The following is a 19,321-nucleotide window of genomic DNA, read 5'->3' as shown; positions in this document are numbered from 1 at the left end:
GTTCCTGGCTCATATGCCCTGTCCTCCACCTCTGCCTGATCTGGGAAGGTGGTTTCTGGTCACAGTATGCCCCTGCCTGTTGTGGGCCCCAAGTCATTGCAGGCTTTTTCCTCAGGCTAATGGGCCCAGGTTTCTCTGTCTCATTGACCTGCCTGGAAAATGCCCTAAACTCCATCCCAAGAGAACTCGTGGTCCCCTTCTTAAAAGACTCTGCCTCTGACATGCACTGAGGCTTCTGGTTCTTTCTTGAAGGGATTTAGCCCAATGCTCCAAGCCCCATACCCACCCCCCACACCTCCATTTCACTCCACTCCCCACCTCTAGGAAACTGCTTTCAGCTCTGGAAAGTGCTTGCTCCCTACCTTTCCACGCAGGACTTTTTCTCAGGCTCTAAGCCCAGATTCTAAGATCCCTTATATTTTAGGCCATTTGTAGCTGAGGTCTTTCCCATCCATGCCCTAATCCCCCAATAACAACTCGGAGGCTTATATTTTATTAATAAATGCCTAAGCCTTAAGCTAGACTTGTTCTTCAACTAGTTCCTAACTTAATAAAGCTGTTTAAACTATTCGATGTCTGCCATATTCCATCCCTGGCACGTCGTTCTTGGCTCTCTCTTGAAGGTAAGTATACATTGGGAGAGCATCTGCAGGAGTAAGACTTGGTCTTATGAGATATGTACGATTACTGTATAATAAAACTTTTACCTATCTTAAGTCTAGGTCTCCTTTGCTTCAGTAGTTGACCTGCCTCTCTGAGTCACTCTGAGATCAGAAGCTGCAGTCTCTGGCTTAGCACCTCAGAGTGAAACAGAGGATGATTATGTAATGTAGCCTTTGTTCTATCTCTGCAGGAACTCTTTTATTATTTTTATGGGATGTTTGAAGTATTTGCATTTCAAATGTTATCCCCTCCCCCCAACTACCCTCTCCCATCCCCCCTCCCTCTTTACTTCCTTCAGTGAAGATGCTCCCTCTCCAATTACCCTCCCCACCTCAGTGCCTTGGAGTTCTCCTACACTTGGAAAAGGCGCCTTCACTGAACCAAAGGCCTTTTCCCCCATTGATGCCAGCAAATGCTATCCTCTGTTACACATGCACATGGACCCATGGGTGCATCCATTTGTGCTCAGTGGTTGGTGTCTTAGTCATGGGAGTTCGGAGGGTTTGGTTGATTGATAATGTTCTTCCCATGAGGTTGCAAACCCTTTCAGCTCCTTCAGTCCTTTCTCTAGCTCCTTCATTGGGGTCCCTTGTTCAGTCCGATGGTTAGCTGCAAGCATCCCCAATTGTATCTTTATGACGCTGGCAGAGCCTCTGATGAGGCATCCATATCTAGTTCCTGCCAATAAGCAGTTCTTGGCATCAGCAATAGTGCTTGGGTTTGGTGGCTGCACATGGATGGAGTGGATCCCCAGGTGAGGCAGCTTCTGAATGATCATTTCTTTGATCCCTGCTCCTCTGTTTGACCTTGTATTTCTTCAGATGAGTGTTTTGTTCTTCCTTCTAAGAAGGACTGAAGCATCCATATTCTGGCCTTCCTTCTTTTTGAGCTTCAAATGGTCTTTGAATTGTTTCTTGGGTGTTCATAGTTTTGGTGGGCTACTATCTGAATATCAGTGAGTACATACCATGTGTGTTCTTTTGTTTCCTCACTCAGAATGATATTCTCTAGTTTCATCCATTTTCTTAGGAATTTCATAAAGTCGTTGTTTCTAATAGCTGAGTAGCACTCCACCCTGAAAAAGTACCACAATTTCTGTATCCATTCCTCTGTTGAAGAACATTTGGGATCTTTCCAGGTTCTGGCTATTATAAATAAGGCTGCTATGAACATGTGTCCTTGTTATATGTTGGAGAAACTTATGCCCAAGAATGAAATAATGAAGTCTTCAGGTAGTACTCTGTCCAATTTTCTAAGGAACTGCCAGGCTGATTTCCAGAGTGGTTTTACCAGCTTGCAATCCCACCAAAAATGGAGGAGTGTTCCTCTTTTTCCACATCCTCACCAGCATCTGCTGTCTCCTGAGTTTTTAATCTGGAAAAGAAATTCGTGAAATGACAACCTTCATAAAAGTCACTAACAATATGAAATACCTTGGTGTATCCTAACTAAGCAAATGAAAGATCTGCATGACAAGAACTTCAAATCTCTGAAGAAAGAAATTGAGGAAGATTTCAGAAGATGGAAAGATCTCCCATGCTCATGGATTGGAAGGATCAACATTGTAAAAATGGCCGTCTTACCAAAAGCAATCTACAAATTCAATGCAATCCCCATCAAAATTCCAACTCAATTCTTCATAGAATTAGAAATAGGAATTTGCAAATTCATTTGGAAAAACAACAAACCTAGAATAGCAATAACTATCCACAACAATAAAAGAACTTCCAGGATGGAATCACCATCCCTAACCTCAGCTATATTACAGATCAATTGTGATTAAAAAAAATATGGTATTGGTACACAGATAGGCATGTAGATCAATGGAAAAAATTGAAGATCCAGAAATGAACCCACACATCTATAGTCACTTGATCTTTGACAAAGGAGCTAAAAACATTCAGTGAAAAAAAGACAGCCTTTTCAACAAATGGTGTTGATTCAACTGGCACTCAGCATGCAGAAGAATGCAAACTGGTTCATTCTTACCTCCTTGTACAAAGCTCAAGTGCAAGTGGATCAAAGACCTCCACATAAAAATAGGTACACTGAAACTATTACAAAAGAAAGTGAAGAAGAGCTTAGAACACATAGGCACAGGGGAAGTTTTCCTGAACAGAACAATTACATTCTAAGATCAAGAATCAACAAATGGGACCTCATGATATTGCAATGTTTCTGTAAGGCTAAGGACACTGCAGAAACTCTTAAATTTCTGGTTGGGAGTCTAGCCTTTAACTCTGAGCCATCTCTCCAGTTCTCAACAGGAACTCTTATCTCTCCTGTAACTCCAAACCTACTAGCTGAAGTCACAGGAGGAAAAATAAACACGTTAAAAAGTGGTTTTATCTTTTATTTCTAAGTTCTAAAAAGTTTCCTATGAAAGTTCTCTAAGAAAAGAAAGGGTTCATCTCTGATCACTGTCCTCAGCATACATATATTTTAGAATACATGAATGCATGGTAAAAAGTTCACAAAAAGTTTTCATACAAATTCAAATCACAAATCAAATAAAAAGTTTAGAACAGAGAATGTTTAGATGCATATCCATTAGGAGAAATTATCTGGCTAAACATTCATCACCTGTCATAGCTCCACTGGTTTATGGAGAATTAAAGACTATAATTTTATATTATTGGATATATTTTATTTACATTTCAAATGTTGTCCCTTTCCCTGTATCCCCTCTATAAATCCCCTGTCACACCCCTCCTTCCCCTGTTCCTATGAGGGTGCTCCCCAATCCAACCACCCACTCCTATCTTCCCACCTTGACATTCCCCTACACTAGGGCACCGAGCCTTGGCAGGACCAAGGGGTTCTCCTCTCATTGATGCCCAAAAAGGCCATCCTCTGCTACATATGCAGCTGGAGCCATGGGTCCCTCCATGTGTACTCTTTAGTTGGTGGTTTAGTCCCTGGGAGCTCTGGTTGGTTGGTATTGTTCTTATGGGGTTGCAAAACTCTTTGGGTTCTTCAATCCTTTCTCTAACACCTCCACTGGGGACTCCATTCTCAGTTCAGTGGTTGTAAGCATCTTCATCTGTATTTGTCATGCTTTGGGAGAGACTCAGTAGACAACTATAAGAGGCTCCAGTCAGCATGTACTTCTTGGCATCAGCAAAAGTGTATGGGTTTGGTGACTGTATATAGGATGGATCCCCAAGTGGGGCAGTTTCTGGATGGCCTTTCCTTCAGTCTCTGCTCCAAACTTCGTCTTTATATTTCCTCGTGTGAATATTTTTGTTCCTCCTTCTAAGAAGGACTGAAACATCCACACTTTGGTTCTTCTTGAACTTCATGTGGTATTCCGAGCTTTGGGGCTAATATCCACTTATCAGTGAGTGAAAACCGTGTGCAGTTTTTTTTTTTTTTTTTTTTTGGTTTTGTTTTGTTTTGTTTTGTTTTGTTGTGATTGGGTTACTTCACTCAGGATGATATTTTCTGATTCCGTCTATTTACCTATGAATTTCATGAAGTAATTGTTTTTAATAGTTGAATAGTAGCTACCACATTTTCTGTATCCATTCCTCTGTTGAAGGACATCTGGATTTTTTCCAGCTTCTGGCTATTATAAATAAGGCTGCTATGAACATAGTAGAACATGTGTCCTTTTTATATGTTGGAGCATCATTTGTGTATATGCCCAGGAGTAGTATAGCTGGGTCCTAGGTAGTACTATGTCCAATTTTCTGAGGAACCACCAGACTGAATTTTAGAGTAGTTTTACCAGCTTACAACCCCACCAACAGTGGAGGAGTGTTCCTCTTTCTCCATATCCTCACCAGCATCTGCTGTTACCTGAATTTTTTATCTTAACCATTCTGACTGGTGTTAGGTATAATCTCAGGGTTGCTTTAATTTTCATTTCCCTGACAACTAAGGATGTTGAGCATTTCTTTAGTTGCTTCTCAGCCATTCAGTATTCCTCAGTTGAGAATCCTTTGTTTAGCTCTGTACCCCATTTTTAATAGGGTTATTTGATTCCCTGGAGTCTAAATCTTGAGTTCTTTGTATATATTGGATATTAGCCCTGTATTGGATGTAGAATTGGTTAAGATCTTTTCCCAATCTGTTGGTTTACATTTTGATTTTTTTTTTTACAGTTTCCATTGTCTTACAGAAACTTTGCAATTTTATGAGGTTCCATCTGTTGATTGTTAATCTTAGAGCATAAGACATTAATGTTCTGTTCAAATTTTCCCCTGTGCCTATGTGTTCAAGGCTCTTCACCACTTTATCTTCTATTAATTTCAGTGTATCTGGTTTTATGTGGAGGTCTTTGGTCTACTTGTACTTGAGTTTGGTCCAGGGAGATAAGAATGGATCAATTTCCATTCTTCTACAATTGACTGCCAGTTGAACCATCACCATTTCTTGGAAATGCTGTCTTTGTTCCACTGGATGGTTTTAGCTTCTTTGTCAAAAATCAAGTGACTATAGGTGTATGGGTTCATTTCTGGGAGTATAATTCTATTCCATTGATCTACCCTCCTGTCTCTGTACCAATACCATACAATTTTTATCACTATTGTTCAGTAATAAAGCCTACGGTCAGGGATGGTGATTCTCCCAGAAGGTCTTTTGTTGTTGAGAATGGTTTTCGATATCCTAGGTTTTTTGTTATTCCAAATAAATTTGCAAATTTCCCTAACTCTATGAAGAATTGAGCTGAAAATTTTGATAGGGATTGCATTGAATCTGTCGATTGCTTTTGGCATGATGGCCGTTTTTAATATATTAATCCTGCCAATCCATGGGCATGGGAGATCTTTTCATCTTCTGAGATCTTCATCAATTTCTTTCTTCAGAGACTTGAAGTTCTTGTCATGCGGATCTTTTACTTGCTTGGTTAGAGTCAGACCCATGTATTTTATATTATTTGGGACCATTGTGAAGGGTACTGTTTCCCTGATTTTTTTTTCTGAGCCTGTTTGTTTTTTATATACAGGAGGGCTACTGATTTTTTTTTTTTTTTTTTTTTTTTTTTTTTTTTTTTTTTTTTTTTGGTTAATCTTGTATCCAGGCACTTTGAGAAAGATGTTTATCAGCTGTAGGAGTTTCCTGGTAGTATTTTCAGAATCACTTATGTATACTGTCCTAAGAACTGTGACTAGTAATGCTTTGGCTTGCTTTCCAATGTCTATCCCCTTGATCTTTTTTAGCAGCCTTATTGCTCTAAATAGAATGTGAATTGCTATATTGAAAAATATGGAGAAAAGGGACAGCCTTGTTTTGTTCAGGATTTTAGTAAAATTTCTATTTGTTTCACTCCATTTAATATGATGTTAGCTATAGGCTTGCTGCAAATTGCTTTTATTTTGTTGAGGGATGTCTCTTTTATTCCTAATTTCTCCAATACTTTATCACAAAATAGATGTTAGATTTTGTCAAAAGCTTTTCTGGTATCTAATGAGATGCTCCTGTGGATTTGTTTTTCTTTCAGTTTGTGTTTATATTATATTATAATATATTGAATTATTTTGACCGATTTTCTAATGTTGAACTATCTTAGTATCTCTGGGATGAAGCCTACTTGATCACAATAGATGATCTTTTTGATGTGTTCTGGTATTCAGTTTGTGAGAATTTTATTTAGTATGTTTGCATCTATGTTCATAAGAAAAATAGATAAGTAATTATCTTTTTTGTTGAATCTTTATGTGGTTTGGATATCAGGGTGATTGCAGCCTCATAAACTTGTTCCTCTTATTTCTGTTTGGTGGAACAATTTGAAGAGTATTGGTGTTAGCTCTTCTTTGAAATTCTAGTAGAATTCGAATGCTAAAACTGTCTGGCCATGGGCTGTTGTTTTTGAGAAACTTCCAGTGACTGCTTCTATTATAGATCTGTTTATATTGATGATCTGAATTTGGTGATACCTATCCAGAAAATTATTCATTTCTTTTAAATTTTCTAATTTTTTGGACAATAGATTTTAAACTATGACCTAATGATTTTTTGGATTTCCTGGTGTCTGTTGTTATACCCCCCTTTTCATTTCTGATTTCTGTGTGTTTTAGTTAGGTAGGATAAGGGATTGGCTTTATTGTGAGATATTTTGTCTTCTCCATTTATGGTGACTGAAAGTTTTGCTGGGCACAGTAGTCTGGGCTGGCAACTGTGATCTTTTGGTGTCTTTAGGACATCTGTTCAGTCTTTTTTGTTTTTTAGAATCTCCATTGAGAACTTGGATGTAATTCTAATAGGTCTGTCTCATATGTTACTTGTTCTTTTGCCCTTGAAGATTGTAACATTCTTTCTTTGTACTGTGTGTTTAATGTTTTGATTACTATGTGGCATGGGGACTTTCTTTTCTGCTCCAATCTATCTGATATCCTGTATGCTTCTTGTATTCTTATAGGCATCTCTTTCTTTAGGTTAGGAAATTTGTTTTCCATGATGTTGTTAAAAATATTGTATTGGTCTTTGAACTAGAGTTATCTTCTATTATTATTTTTAGGTTTAGTCTCTCCTGGATGTTTTATAGCTAACAAAATTTTAAAGAATTTTTTTTAGTTAACATTTTATCTCACCAATGTATCAATTGCTTCTATCATATCTTCAACACCTGAGATTCTCCTTTCTCTCTTGTATTCTGTTGGTAATGTCTGCATCTATAGTTCCTGTTCCCTTACCTAGATTTTCCTTTTCTACTAATCCCTCTGTACGATCCTTCTTTTTTCAGATGTATTTATTTATCGTATATACAGCATTCTGTCTACATTTATACCTGCAGGCCATTATAAGCACATTATAGATGGTTATAAGCCACCATATGGTTGCTGGAAAATGAACTCAGGACATCTGGAAAAACATCCAGTGCTCTGAACCTCTGATCCATCTCTCCAGCCCTGCTTGTGTTTTCTTTATTGCTTCTATTTCCATTGTTATGTCTTGAAGTTTTATTTATATCCTTCAACTGTTTGGCTTTTTCCTTGGCTTTCTTTGGGGGGTTTATTCATTCTCTCTCTCTAAGGACCTGTACTATCTTCATAAAGTTGGTTTTATTGGCTTCAGCTTTATCGACTTTTTGGGGCTTGCACATAGCAGTAGGATATCTGTCCTCTGGTAATGGTATATTGTTTTGGTGATTGTTTGTATTCTCATGTTAGCATCTTGGCATCTGGGTTTGGAATGATTCTAGGTTTAGGTTCAGATTTCTGAGTTTGTCTTTGCTGGATGGGTGTTTTATTCCTTGGTTTCTGGTTTTCTGGCCAGTGTGGCCTATGGTTGAGCAGGGTGTCTCTACCCAGGGAGCTGGACTCCTGGTGACAGTGTTAGAATCTGGTAGAGCAGAGTCAAAATGTGGGTGTATTCTTTGATCTTTACAGTGTAGACTATCCTATGAAAAGCCCAGATTATCAGAACTATGTTGTTGTTTCTTTTTCCTTATCACAGCTTGGTTGTTTCTTCTCCATTCTTCCTGGATCCCAGCCCATCCTCAGTTAGATGGGATCACTGCCACATGGGACCCTGGAGGAGCTTTGATTGCTTAGAGTCTGTTTCCTTCTGCCTCTGACAAGCTGCTCCCTTCCAATCTCCACTGAGACAGTAAAAACCCAACTGTTATTTTACCAAGCAGCCAGGAATACTGGACAGTGAGGCTTGCTTGCATCAGAGGTTTCTAGGTATGTGATTAATTGAAGTCTGGGGACAGACTCTCAGGAGACTCCCTGATGGTTTCCCAGTTCCACAGCACGCAGAAGAGTTGGCAGCTCTTGATCTGGCCAGAGCACAGCAGTGAGCCAACATACTGCTCTCAGACCTGAGCCAGGTGTGGATCGAAATGTAGTGAGTCTGTTTCCATGGGCTATGAGGTCTAAGGTCAGAGTTCTCAAGACAAGGACTGGTTGGTTTAATGCAAAGTGTCGTGGGACACGTGGAGAAGGGCGATTCGGGCTACCCAAGGCTCACACTGCAGCACAAAACAGGAAAGTAAAGTGGGGAGGAAGATCACTATCGAGAAAGATGTTGTGCTCCCTGAAGGAAGTTAACTCTGGTTGGTGACTTGTGCTCGAACCACAGTGCTAGGGTAAGAACTCTGCGAAAGCAAGAAGAGGTAAGTCTCTGTCCTGAGAAAAGACAGGATTGTGCTTCACAGTGAAGTCAGGAGCGTGTGAACTGCACTTCCTGTACAAGCAAAAAAGGTAGGAAGTTAAAATAAATAAATAAATAAAAGGCCCCAATCGATGAGTTATTGAGTAGAGGTCAAAGCCTGTCCTGACCCAGTGATAAGCCGGGATCCTCCGGTCACATCAGCCAATATAGCTAAAGGATGGCAGGCCTTTCAGGGAAACTTAAAAGTCTCTGGAGTGAAGATTGGTAGAAAAAAACAGTCAAGAAAGTACTATGGGGGCTGGGAGAGGTGGTTCTGCGGCTTAGAACACTGACTGATCTTGCAGAGGACTGGGTTCAATTTCCAGAACTCGAGTGGCCATTAACACCTATAGCTCTTGTTCCATGAGGTCTCTAAAACCCTTTTCTGGCCTCGTACATGGGATACAGACCTGAATGCAGGCAAAACTACTAAAATGAAATAATTTTGAAGAGAAAGGAATATGTAAGGTTCAAGAATTTCAAGAGGCTGCTGTTCATATGAAATGTCAAAGATGGGTGGGAAAAGAATGATTGTGTTATAGGTTATAATCAAAGGGACTGGTTACTAAACTGTTCCACTCAGAACAGTAGGCTATGATCTTGCTATGTCCTGGGTAAAGTATATGTCAATTGGGTAATTGAATTTAAGATGCTTTTGTTGCTGGAAAAAAGGAGAAATATCTTGGTCATTTGAGTGCTTCCTTAGAGGTATAACCCCAGACAAAACGAAGATGGGGCACAGAGGAAAAGTTAAGCAAGTATTTGAGTAGGGAGCAGAGAAAGAACAGCAGAGCACCCTGAAAGGGACAAGGCAGGCTGAACGGGGAAAAAATGAAGAACCAATTCCTTTGTCATGGGGGTGACTAGAGCTTTTATGATTTGGACCTGAAAACGGATCCGCACAGGGTAGCAGACATCGTTTGAGTGGCGTGCTCCTGCCGCTTAGGCCAAACACAGAAGTTAACTAGCCACACTCTGGAGTGGTTAATAAAAGGCTGTTGTGTGTGGCCTGAAAACTGGCATGTGGGTTTAAGATAGAGAATAGCTGACTGTATCGATTGCCTGACACTTAATCTCAGGTCAGCTGACAGCTATCTACTGTCAGTACTGTTTGAACGCTTCAGCTAACTGCAGGCTGTTCTGTTAGTGGTTTGTAACTTGCTATAGTGACCTGCAACTTGGCATTTTCCATTATAGCTCCTGCTGCCGGTCTCCTTCCCAGTCCCCCTATTCCTGCACCCTACCCCAGTCCTCTCCTGTGGAAACCTGCATCTGAGAGTTCCAGCCCCTACTGACCAAGAGACTCAGATTATTTCAGCCAAAAATTTTCTCTGTGACAGTTTTCATTTTACCACTGTAGGTTTTCAGTTGATATTAAAAAAAAATTGAATGAAGATATGGACCTAAAGAATAAAACTACAGCCGGTTTCATCTTGCTGGGGCTCTTTCCCAGCTGCAGGTACCCAAACCTCCTTATCTCCCTCATCCTCCTCATCTACGCCCTGGCCTCAGCTGGAAATTCCCTTTTGATACTCCTCATCTGGCTGGATCCCCGTCTCCATACCCCTATGTACTTCCTGCTCAGTCAGCTGTCTCTCATTGACCTGGCTTACATCTCCTGCACAGTGCCCAAGGCAGCCACCAACTACTTTACCGGGAGGCGGAACATCTCTTTCTTTGCCTGTGCTACTCAGATGTTTTCTTTCCTCACCCTCGGCCTCGCTGAGTGCATCTTACTGACCCTAATGGCCTATGACCGCTATGTGGCAGTCTGTAACCCTCTGAGGTACACCATTCTCATGAGCCCCAAGGTCTGTCTAAAGATGGCCGCCTCCACCTGGATCGGAGCCGTGGTCGCAGCCCTGGTTCATACCGTCTACCCCATGAATTTTCCTATCTGTGGTTCCAGGGAGATCGATCACTACTTCTGTGAGATGCCCGCTATCCTGAGAATGTCTTGTGTGGACACATCCGTCTACGAGATGGTGAAGTTTGTCTCAACTATCATCTTTCTCCTGGCCCCATTCACTTTGATCCTGACCTCCTATACCCTCATATTCCTCACCGTCCTCAGGATGAACTCTCCCAAGGGAAGGAATAAAGCCTTGGCCACCTGCTCCTCCCACCTGACTGTCGTGAGCCTCTATTTTGGTCAGGCCATCTTCATCTACATGACTCCAACGTCTTCCCACACACCGGACCAGGACCAGGTAGGTGCTGTGCTGGGCACCATAGTGACCCCCATGCTCAATCCTCTTATCTACAGCCTGAGAAACAAGGAAGTGATAGGAGCCCTGCAGAAGAGCGCGGGCAGATGCTGCAGCCATGACAGAGCCAGCTCCCTCCGGTGCTGTGCTCAGAAGTGTCCCATCCTTCATCTCAAAGGCGAATTTAAGTCCCACTAAATCCACATGGGAAACAGAGCCTTGTGAGAAAGAAACGTCTGAGGCGCACATGAAGTGGAGTTCGATGGAATGTTGTTGTTAGTTCACATCGTGGCGCCTGTAGTAGAGCCTTAGTGGGTGTTACTCGTGTGTAAAATCTCATGGGTTTTGATGACGGCATCTGTGCAAAGGCGAAGGGTTTCAATCCGTCGAGTCACAAGTCCAGAAACTATTTGCTGTTCTATCATCCTGAGTTGATTGACACGACCTGTCGGTGTCTCTGTTTCACTTTTTTTTTTTTGCTTTCCCTTAGTCCCTTGAAATGACCTATGCAATTAAATTCTTCTTTCTTCTAGCTGAGAGCATTACTAATTACACTAGGCAGAAAGAGACCTTTTCTTGCATTTCACCCCTTCCCATGAGCCCTTAGTGCATTATTTATATTTATCGAATTAATGAGCAAGCGAATTCCCAACACAGAAATGATACTGATTGTGCTTTCTGAGGCTATGGTAGACGGAATTTCCACACAACTGTGTTGTCTTTAAGAGAAACAATCAAAAACAAAATTCCATGTTTCAGGACAGAGACTGGGCATTACAGGCCCCTTCTCCCACAATCACCTCGTAAGAATAAATGTGGCAAAATAAAAGTTGACACCATTTAAACCACAAACAGAAAAAAAAATCAATTTGTGAATCTTTAACAATGTAAATGATCGCTTGAAAAATTATGGCTAAATGTAAACGTGCCCAGTGACCGTCCTTAAGCATCCCCACTTCCTTCCCACTGAGAGCATCCCTAGGCATGTGTCATAGCTGAGGTTGCTTTATGTCACAAAAATGTATACTGACAAACCTTCACCTTCTGGAGAAAGATCACATGGTGGCCTTTACTGTGTGGGACTTTAATTCAAATTGTTTTTGAAATGAAGGACTCCAAAGTTGTGAAGAAGTTAAAACTAGGAATTTTTCACTTTGGAAGCCCAGGGGCAGTCTTACAATCAAGTCACATCAGGGTGGCTTCACATCTCTGTGCTTTGTTTCGGGGATTTACAGGGACCTTTAAAGGCAGCTAAATAGCCATTGTGCTGGATGCCACAACTTACTGTTAGAACACGCCTCTGATTTCCTCTCATAGAACCACACTTGGACAAAATTCTGTTTCCCATGTATTTTCCATCTCATTGGAGAAACTAATCCTTGACATCTTTAAGTTCTTCTCAGAACTTTTCCCGGCTCTACTAAGGTGTGCATGAAAAGGTAATTTCATATGTTTAGCACGTGAACTGTGGCATTGATATAAATGCACTCTGTGTGCTGGTTCCAGCCCTCATCTCCCACGGTGCCTGTGGTGGCTCGAACACTTCAGAATACAGTCTCTAAAGGATGCTTGCAGCTAACCATCAGACTGAACACAGGGGCCCCAATGAAGGATCTAGAGAAAGGACTGACTGAAGGAGCTGAAAGGGTCTGCAACCCCATGTGAAGAACAAAATTATTAACTAACCAAACACCCCACAGCTCCCAGAGACCAACCAATGAGTTCACATGGAGAGACCCATGGCTCCAGGTGCATATGCAGCAGAGGATAGCATTCTCTGGCATCAGTGGGAGGAGAGACCTTTGATCCAGTGAGGGGGAATGCCAAGGTTCTGAGGTGGGAGAGGGTGGTTGGGAGAGGGAGCACCTTCATGGAGGCAATGGGAGGGGGAAGGGAATGGGGAGGGGGAAAGGGGATGACATCTGAAATGTAATTACAGAGAATATTCAATAAAGATAAATATAAAAATGAATACAGTCTCTCAGAAAGTTTTATGTGTGACAATTACCTTCCTGATCTAGTATCTCTTATTCGCTTCCACAGTCTATTTCCCTTCTGTGGCTAAAGGCAGGGCGTTACATGCAGGGACTGATAACGGATCCAAATGGCTTCATGTCCCTTCAGAAAGAATTAAACTTGTCTTTTCCCTTGAACGAATACATTCTTTGAATGACAGACTCTATCGGAGGAGTCCAGGAGATAACTGGCCCCGCCAGCAACTGTTACAGTCACTGTATCCACTCACTGTAAGCCACCACAGTCCAACCAGTGTGTGAGTAGTTATTGTAGGTGTATTTATGATCACTAAAAATCCAGAAACAAACATCATCATGCTTTTCAGACACTGTACATTTAAGTAAACTAGACTGTGCTAATAAAAGTTTTTTTCAATTAATCATTTTATTCACTCATGTTTCAAATAATATCCCCTTTCCCAGTTACCCCTCCACAAACCCCCATCCAATCTCCCCTCTCCCTCCCCTTTGCCTCTATGAGGGTGCTCCTTTATCCACTCACCCACTCCCACCTCACTGCTCTAGCACCCCCGTATGCTAGAGCATCAAACTTTCACAGGACCCAGGGCCTCCCCTCCCACTGATGTCAGATAAGGCCATCTTCTGCTACATATGTAATTGGAGCCATGAATCCCCTTGTGTATACTCTTTGGTTGGTGGTTTAGTCCCTGGGAGCTCCAGGTGGCCCAGTTAGCTGATATTGTTCTTCCAATGGGGTTATAACCCCCTTCGGCTCCTTCAGTCCTTCCTCTAACTCTTCCACTGGAGTCCCCGGGCTCAGCCTGATGGTTGGCTGTGAGTATCTACATCTCTATTGGTCAAGTGCTGGTAGAACCTTTTTTTTTAAAAGTTAATGAACAGCAAGGAAACCTTTCACGCCTTTTGCTAAGCGAAAAGGACAAGCCTCAACAGGCTGCGTGTTGTGTGTTCCCATGAACAGGATTTCTGGGGAAAGAACTTCTGCATACGGAAGACGGGTAATTTCCAAGAGGGTAGCGGGAGAAAAGGGTGTTTGCCAGAATGAGGGGCAAAGGGTGTTAGTGGTATAAACACAGGTGAGCGGTGGCCACTCTCCAGAAAATCTGAATATGCTGCGCTCTGTCCCAAATAATTCCCCAGATAATGCAGATATACAGAGGCTGCCAGAGCTTCCACAGCCAGCCATAAACATGCATAGCTGACTCGCAAATCTCTCACACACACTGAGGTCTCGGGTGGGAGGCTTTTCCTTCCTTTCTCAGTATCAGCCACATCTTACGATGACTTTGTAGTGATTTCGTCTGCTTTCTCAACAAAGAAAGTTTGCAGAACTGCTCTAAGGGAGCAATGTCTGGATTCCCTTGTCTCATTCATAGAAAGGCAAAATGGAAGTTTACTTTGAAGTGAAACTGAAGAAAGACGAAGGAAGGAAAGCAAGGCTTTGGAAGTTCAGTCAGGTGATGAGCCTATGGCAGCAGTAACCAGAAGGGAAAAAGAGAAGGTGAGGGATCTGAGGGGAAAATGGCCACCATACATACAAACACACTCATCTCCTATATTGAAATTGGTGGTCAGCTAATTATAATAAATGACACAATCCAATGGGGTGAAAGTAAGAGACATGGGCACAGTGGCACGTAACTGTAATCCCAGGACTTCAGAGGTGGAGGCAGGAAGAGCATGAATCCCGGTCATTCTCAGCTACACAGCAAGTCTCAAGCTTCCCGGGGCTACACAAGAACACTGTCTCCATAACATAAGGCCACAGTCAAACAGTAGTAAAGCTGCCCATAGCATTTTAAAACATGTGTTTATTTAGAAGGCTGTCATTGGAAGAATACTTTATCATATTCAACTATTGCAAGGAAAGGGGGCATGTCAGAGCGTGGGGACCCATCTGAGGAAGGACCTGAGTTAGTCAAGAGGCAGAAGCCATGGGCAGAGAATGCAAGCAGCAAGCATTTATGTCTTCTGCAGGATGGAGTTGATTTAGGACTGGATAATCCCAGCAGCTTCAAGAACACGGTGGCTGGCTTTAATTTCCACGGTGTAGACCTGGGATGAACAGGGCAGCTGGACTGGGATGAGCAGAGCATCCAGAGGTCACTTTGCATGAGATACCTCACTAAAGATGGTGAACGGGAGGATGGTTTCTGGACAGGTGGGTCGCAAATGATACATGAGTTTATAGGAGAAGCTGTTTACTGACCTTCACCTGTTACCCCACACTGGGTGCCAACAGAACTCAGATGCCAACTTACAGCAATGTGGACAAAACAGTCATGAGCTGTGAACACTAAAGTCCTGCCATCTGCGGGACACATTTCCCCAGATGGTTTGGTAATGTGTGGGGCACTCCAGAAATAATTCTCCAAGGCCCTAGGTGTGGGACACTCTAGAAATAATCCTCCAAGGCCCTAGGTGTGGGACACTCCAGAAATAATCCTCCAAGGCCCTAGGTATGGGACACTCCATAAATAATCCTCCAAGGTCCTAGGCTCTTTATGTTGAGCTCTAGCTCTTCCTCCCTTCCCAACACTTGATTTACATATAAGTGGCCTCCTCCTCTGTCTGTCTCTTACCCACATGCTCTGTTCTGCAAAGGTCTCACTTTATTTGGTACTGACTGTGAATGTTGATACAAGCTAGGTGACTTCCACCATGATAATTCCCAGAAGTCTTACAGTGTTGAATCCACTAGCATAACTCTAACACTATGGCCCATTTAACTCAATCCCCTCTTAACCTTTGACTGTCTGCAAAGAAACTGTGAGACATTCCTTTATTTCTTTGAACTCTATTAGCAAAGAAAATATGCAAAGAAAGCCCTGGTGTCTGTAGAGGGCCCCTGTCCTACTTCTGTATCTATACATGTATTTCTTCCTTATTTGCAAGATCTATGAGAACCATTCCAAGTCTCATGACTAACACCCAGAGACACAATGGGGAAAATGCACAGTGAAATTAATATAGAGTTAAATTCTGGACCACAGATGACACACTAGGACACATTTTCAAGGGAAGACTGTTCACTAAGAAAGGTTGTTACATGGAAGTATAAGAGCTCTTGTCCCAACACAGGAACATATAATAACTGAGAATCAAGAAAAAACTTTTCTTCCAAAAGTTAACAATTCCATAGTAACTGATTCACGTAATTTTTTAAATAGGTGAAAGAGCAAAGAACTCCAAAGAATGCTAAATCTTACACCTAGAAAACAGTAAACACTCGACAAAAGAACACTTAGAAATAAATAGATAAGGAATAAATTAATGAATTAATCATTAAAGAAGCAGAATATAAAATCATCATGGACTCCTTGAGAAGGAGACTAGGAAGACAATTCTGTTCACAAAAACGTTACTGAGGCATGAGCTCAGCCAGCAAAGTTGAGAGCAATGAGAGGACCTCAGTACTAGAGCTATCCGGCACTGAAGAAATAGTAGGAAGGAAGGAAAGACACCTGTGTTGTTGGATTGGGAGGATTGACATTGTGGAAATGGGTCACTCTTCAAAAGGCATCTCATAGATTCAATGCAATACCCATCAAATTCTGAAGATATTATTCACAGAAAAACAATCCTGAAATTAATATGGAAACAGAAAAGGTCCTGAATAACCAACAAAATCCTGAATAGAAAGTGCAATGCAGTGAGTATTACAATTTTCTATTTATCATCACGGAGCCATGGTAACAAAGATAGCATGACAGTAACACAAATGCTTAAACCAATGAAATAAAATAAGCCCATCCAACTACAACCATCTGGTTTTTTACAAAGGTACCAGAAACAGACTCTGGAATAAAGACAACCTTCAACAAAAGGTTATTCACACCCAGAAGAATGAAACTAGATCTCTATTTCTTACCACATGTAAAAATTCAGCTCTAATGATGTGAGACCTGGATCCCTTAACATGTTATAAGAAAACAGGGGACACAACAGGATATGATATTACCATGGATCTTCTCCAATAGCCAAGGGAATGGTAGCACCAAAATAAAAGGTTGCTGAAAAGACAGAGAAACAGCATAGTGCAGACAGCCCAGACTGCAAAATGGAAGAGAATATCCACCAGGCATTTCTCTGATGGGCAGTTCATCCAGAATATATAAAGAGCTCAAAATCAAGTATAAAAGAACAAATAATCTGATCTACAATTGAACGTGGTAGATACTTTTCTAAGTGAAAGGGACATTATTTTAGTTCATAGTTCAAGGGTATAGACTCTCATGGTGAAAGAGTGAAAACAGCAGGCATTTGAAGCAAGTACTCATATCTCATGCACAATCAGGAAGCAGAGAGGGATGAAAGAATCGGTTAGACACTCTTCAGGAGAGAGAGGACAAATGGCAGGTATATACATGAAAATAAGTGCACACATGTTTGACCATCAGACTGTGAGGACCTTACAAAACAGATGCAACCTGCACCCTCTCAGGAGTAGAGTTGGTACAGGTCCTGTGTATATATAAAGGCACAGTTTTAGGCAAATATATCAGCAAAAGATGAGAATGAGAAGACATTGCCTCTTCCTTGAGGGACTTATGCAAAGAACTTTGAAGAAGATGAGTGTATAAGAAGCCATGATAGTACCAAGGTGGTGATAATCATGAATGTTACTGACCTTCCCCAAAACCCCCAGCTCACAGGTAGGGGAGTCTGTGAAAGATCCTCACAATCCCTGGAACATCACAGTAGAAATGGTGGGTTTTATTGGATTGTCAATTGGCAGATCGTGGTATAGGATGCAGGAATTGTAGAAGTTACAGTGTCCCCTCAACCCAGGACTCTATGGCCACTGGTAAATGTTGACAGCCAGGCCACTCCAAGGCTTTTCAGAGGCCCTGATAAGAGGACAAAAAAAAAAAAAAAAAAAAAAAGCCTAGTTCTGCATCCTTGTCCAGGGGTAGAATTGGCAAGGTCCAGTGTGGGGCTGCTACCAGGGCTCGAAGGAGTTAGGGATTCAATTCCTACAAACTTGGCTTTTCCTCCTGAAGAAACTGAATTTAACTGTCCCAATGTCACTGAGTGCTTAGTCTGTGACATGTTTTAGATATCCTGAATACCCTTTACGTAACATTACTCAAATAGCTTCCTGTTGACTTCATCTCACTGAATGACAGCTTCCCACTGAATCTGTCTCATTTTTCCTTTGAAAATTGTATATAAGATGCTATATACTTCTTAATATATTTGCTTGGCATAAGACATGGCTAATGTAAGATCTCTTGACCCCAGCTTACATATCCTCTTTATTTTCTCATCTCCTGATACTCTCCCTTCGGACCCTGTCACTGAATAATGCTGGTCCAGGTTAGGTAAACAAACTGTAGAAATATTGAATGGGATATCTTAGGGATATGGGTGTCAACAGGATGATTTGAGCATCCTCAAGAATAAACGATATATAAGACTATAAAGACAAAATGTGTCCTTCTTCCAGAAAGAAAAGTTGATTGCCACCATTGGAACACTGTTGCTGAAAAATGGAAAACTGGCTGAGGAGAAAGTACACCCGACAATGATACACCACGTCCACCATAGCAAGAGGTTGAAGAGGAGGCTCTCAGAAAATGCAACAAGGCTCAACAGGAAGATAACATTGGTACAGATACTGGCATAGTTCATGTTGGGCAAGAGACTTGGGAGTGCCTCCATGGCTATGATTGACCTAAGTTCAATGTGATATGCTAAGGTCATGTCACCTGTCTTTATCAGTTAAGTGTTGCTTCATTAATGTGATGATGTGAACAGACCCTCGAATCTCAGTGACTTATAAGAAAGAAAAAAAACTTTCACTCCCAGATCTATGGCCAATGGCAGCATTTTGCTTTAGGCTACAACCAAATATGAGCCCTTGAATCCCTCAATCTAGACATTGGCTACCAGTATGAACTCTTCAAGCTCCTCCTATGGAGAATGGCCAGGTAACAATGGGCAGGCTTGGTGGTACACTACATTACCAACAATTAGGAGGTTTTCAACCTCTCTTTCCATCTGATGTCTGACAGTTAGCAAGTGTTCCCATTCACACCCATTCAAGTTTCTGGGTGTGACTTGTTTAGAAACAACTGAGTATAGATCAAATGGATAGGGTCTTTCTGAACTCAGGTCTACCAGCTGAGACTATCAACAGTCCATCATGGGGTGAGGCTCCACCCCTCCCTGAGGAGCTGTGAATAGTTCATGGTTGCTGGGGGAAGAAGGAGGTCAAATTTCTCAGTGATGAAGTCATCCCTAAGTTGCCCAAGCAAATAATGCCACAATCATGCTCATGCAGGCAACCTCAAATAGATGTTGTAGACCACAAACAAAGAAAAATAAAAAGATGTAAAAATAGTAGGAATGTTA

At 41.6% G+C, this 19,321-nt stretch overlaps 1 protein-coding gene across 1 annotated transcript; it reads left to right on the top strand.

Annotated features, from left to right (window-relative positions):
* Positions 1–10,160: 10,160 nt before the first annotated feature.
* LOC308426206 (olfactory receptor 2T27-like) lies at positions 10,161–11,168 on the top strand (the record flags this gene model as incomplete). The annotated part of the gene is made up of 1 exon (XM_080923973.1): positions 10,161–11,168. One exon carries the CDS (start codon positions 10,161–10,163, stop codon positions 11,166–11,168), a length of 1,008 nt encoding a protein of 335 aa, XP_080780099.1.
* Between the last annotated feature and the right edge of the window lie 8,153 nt (positions 11,169–19,321).

Source organism: Micromys minutus (assembly GCF_963924665.1).
Source record: "Micromys minutus genome assembly, chromosome: 10".
NCBI lineage: Eukaryota > Metazoa > Chordata > Mammalia > Rodentia > Muridae > Micromys > Micromys minutus.
This window is presented reverse-complemented; position numbering and strand designations above follow the sequence as displayed.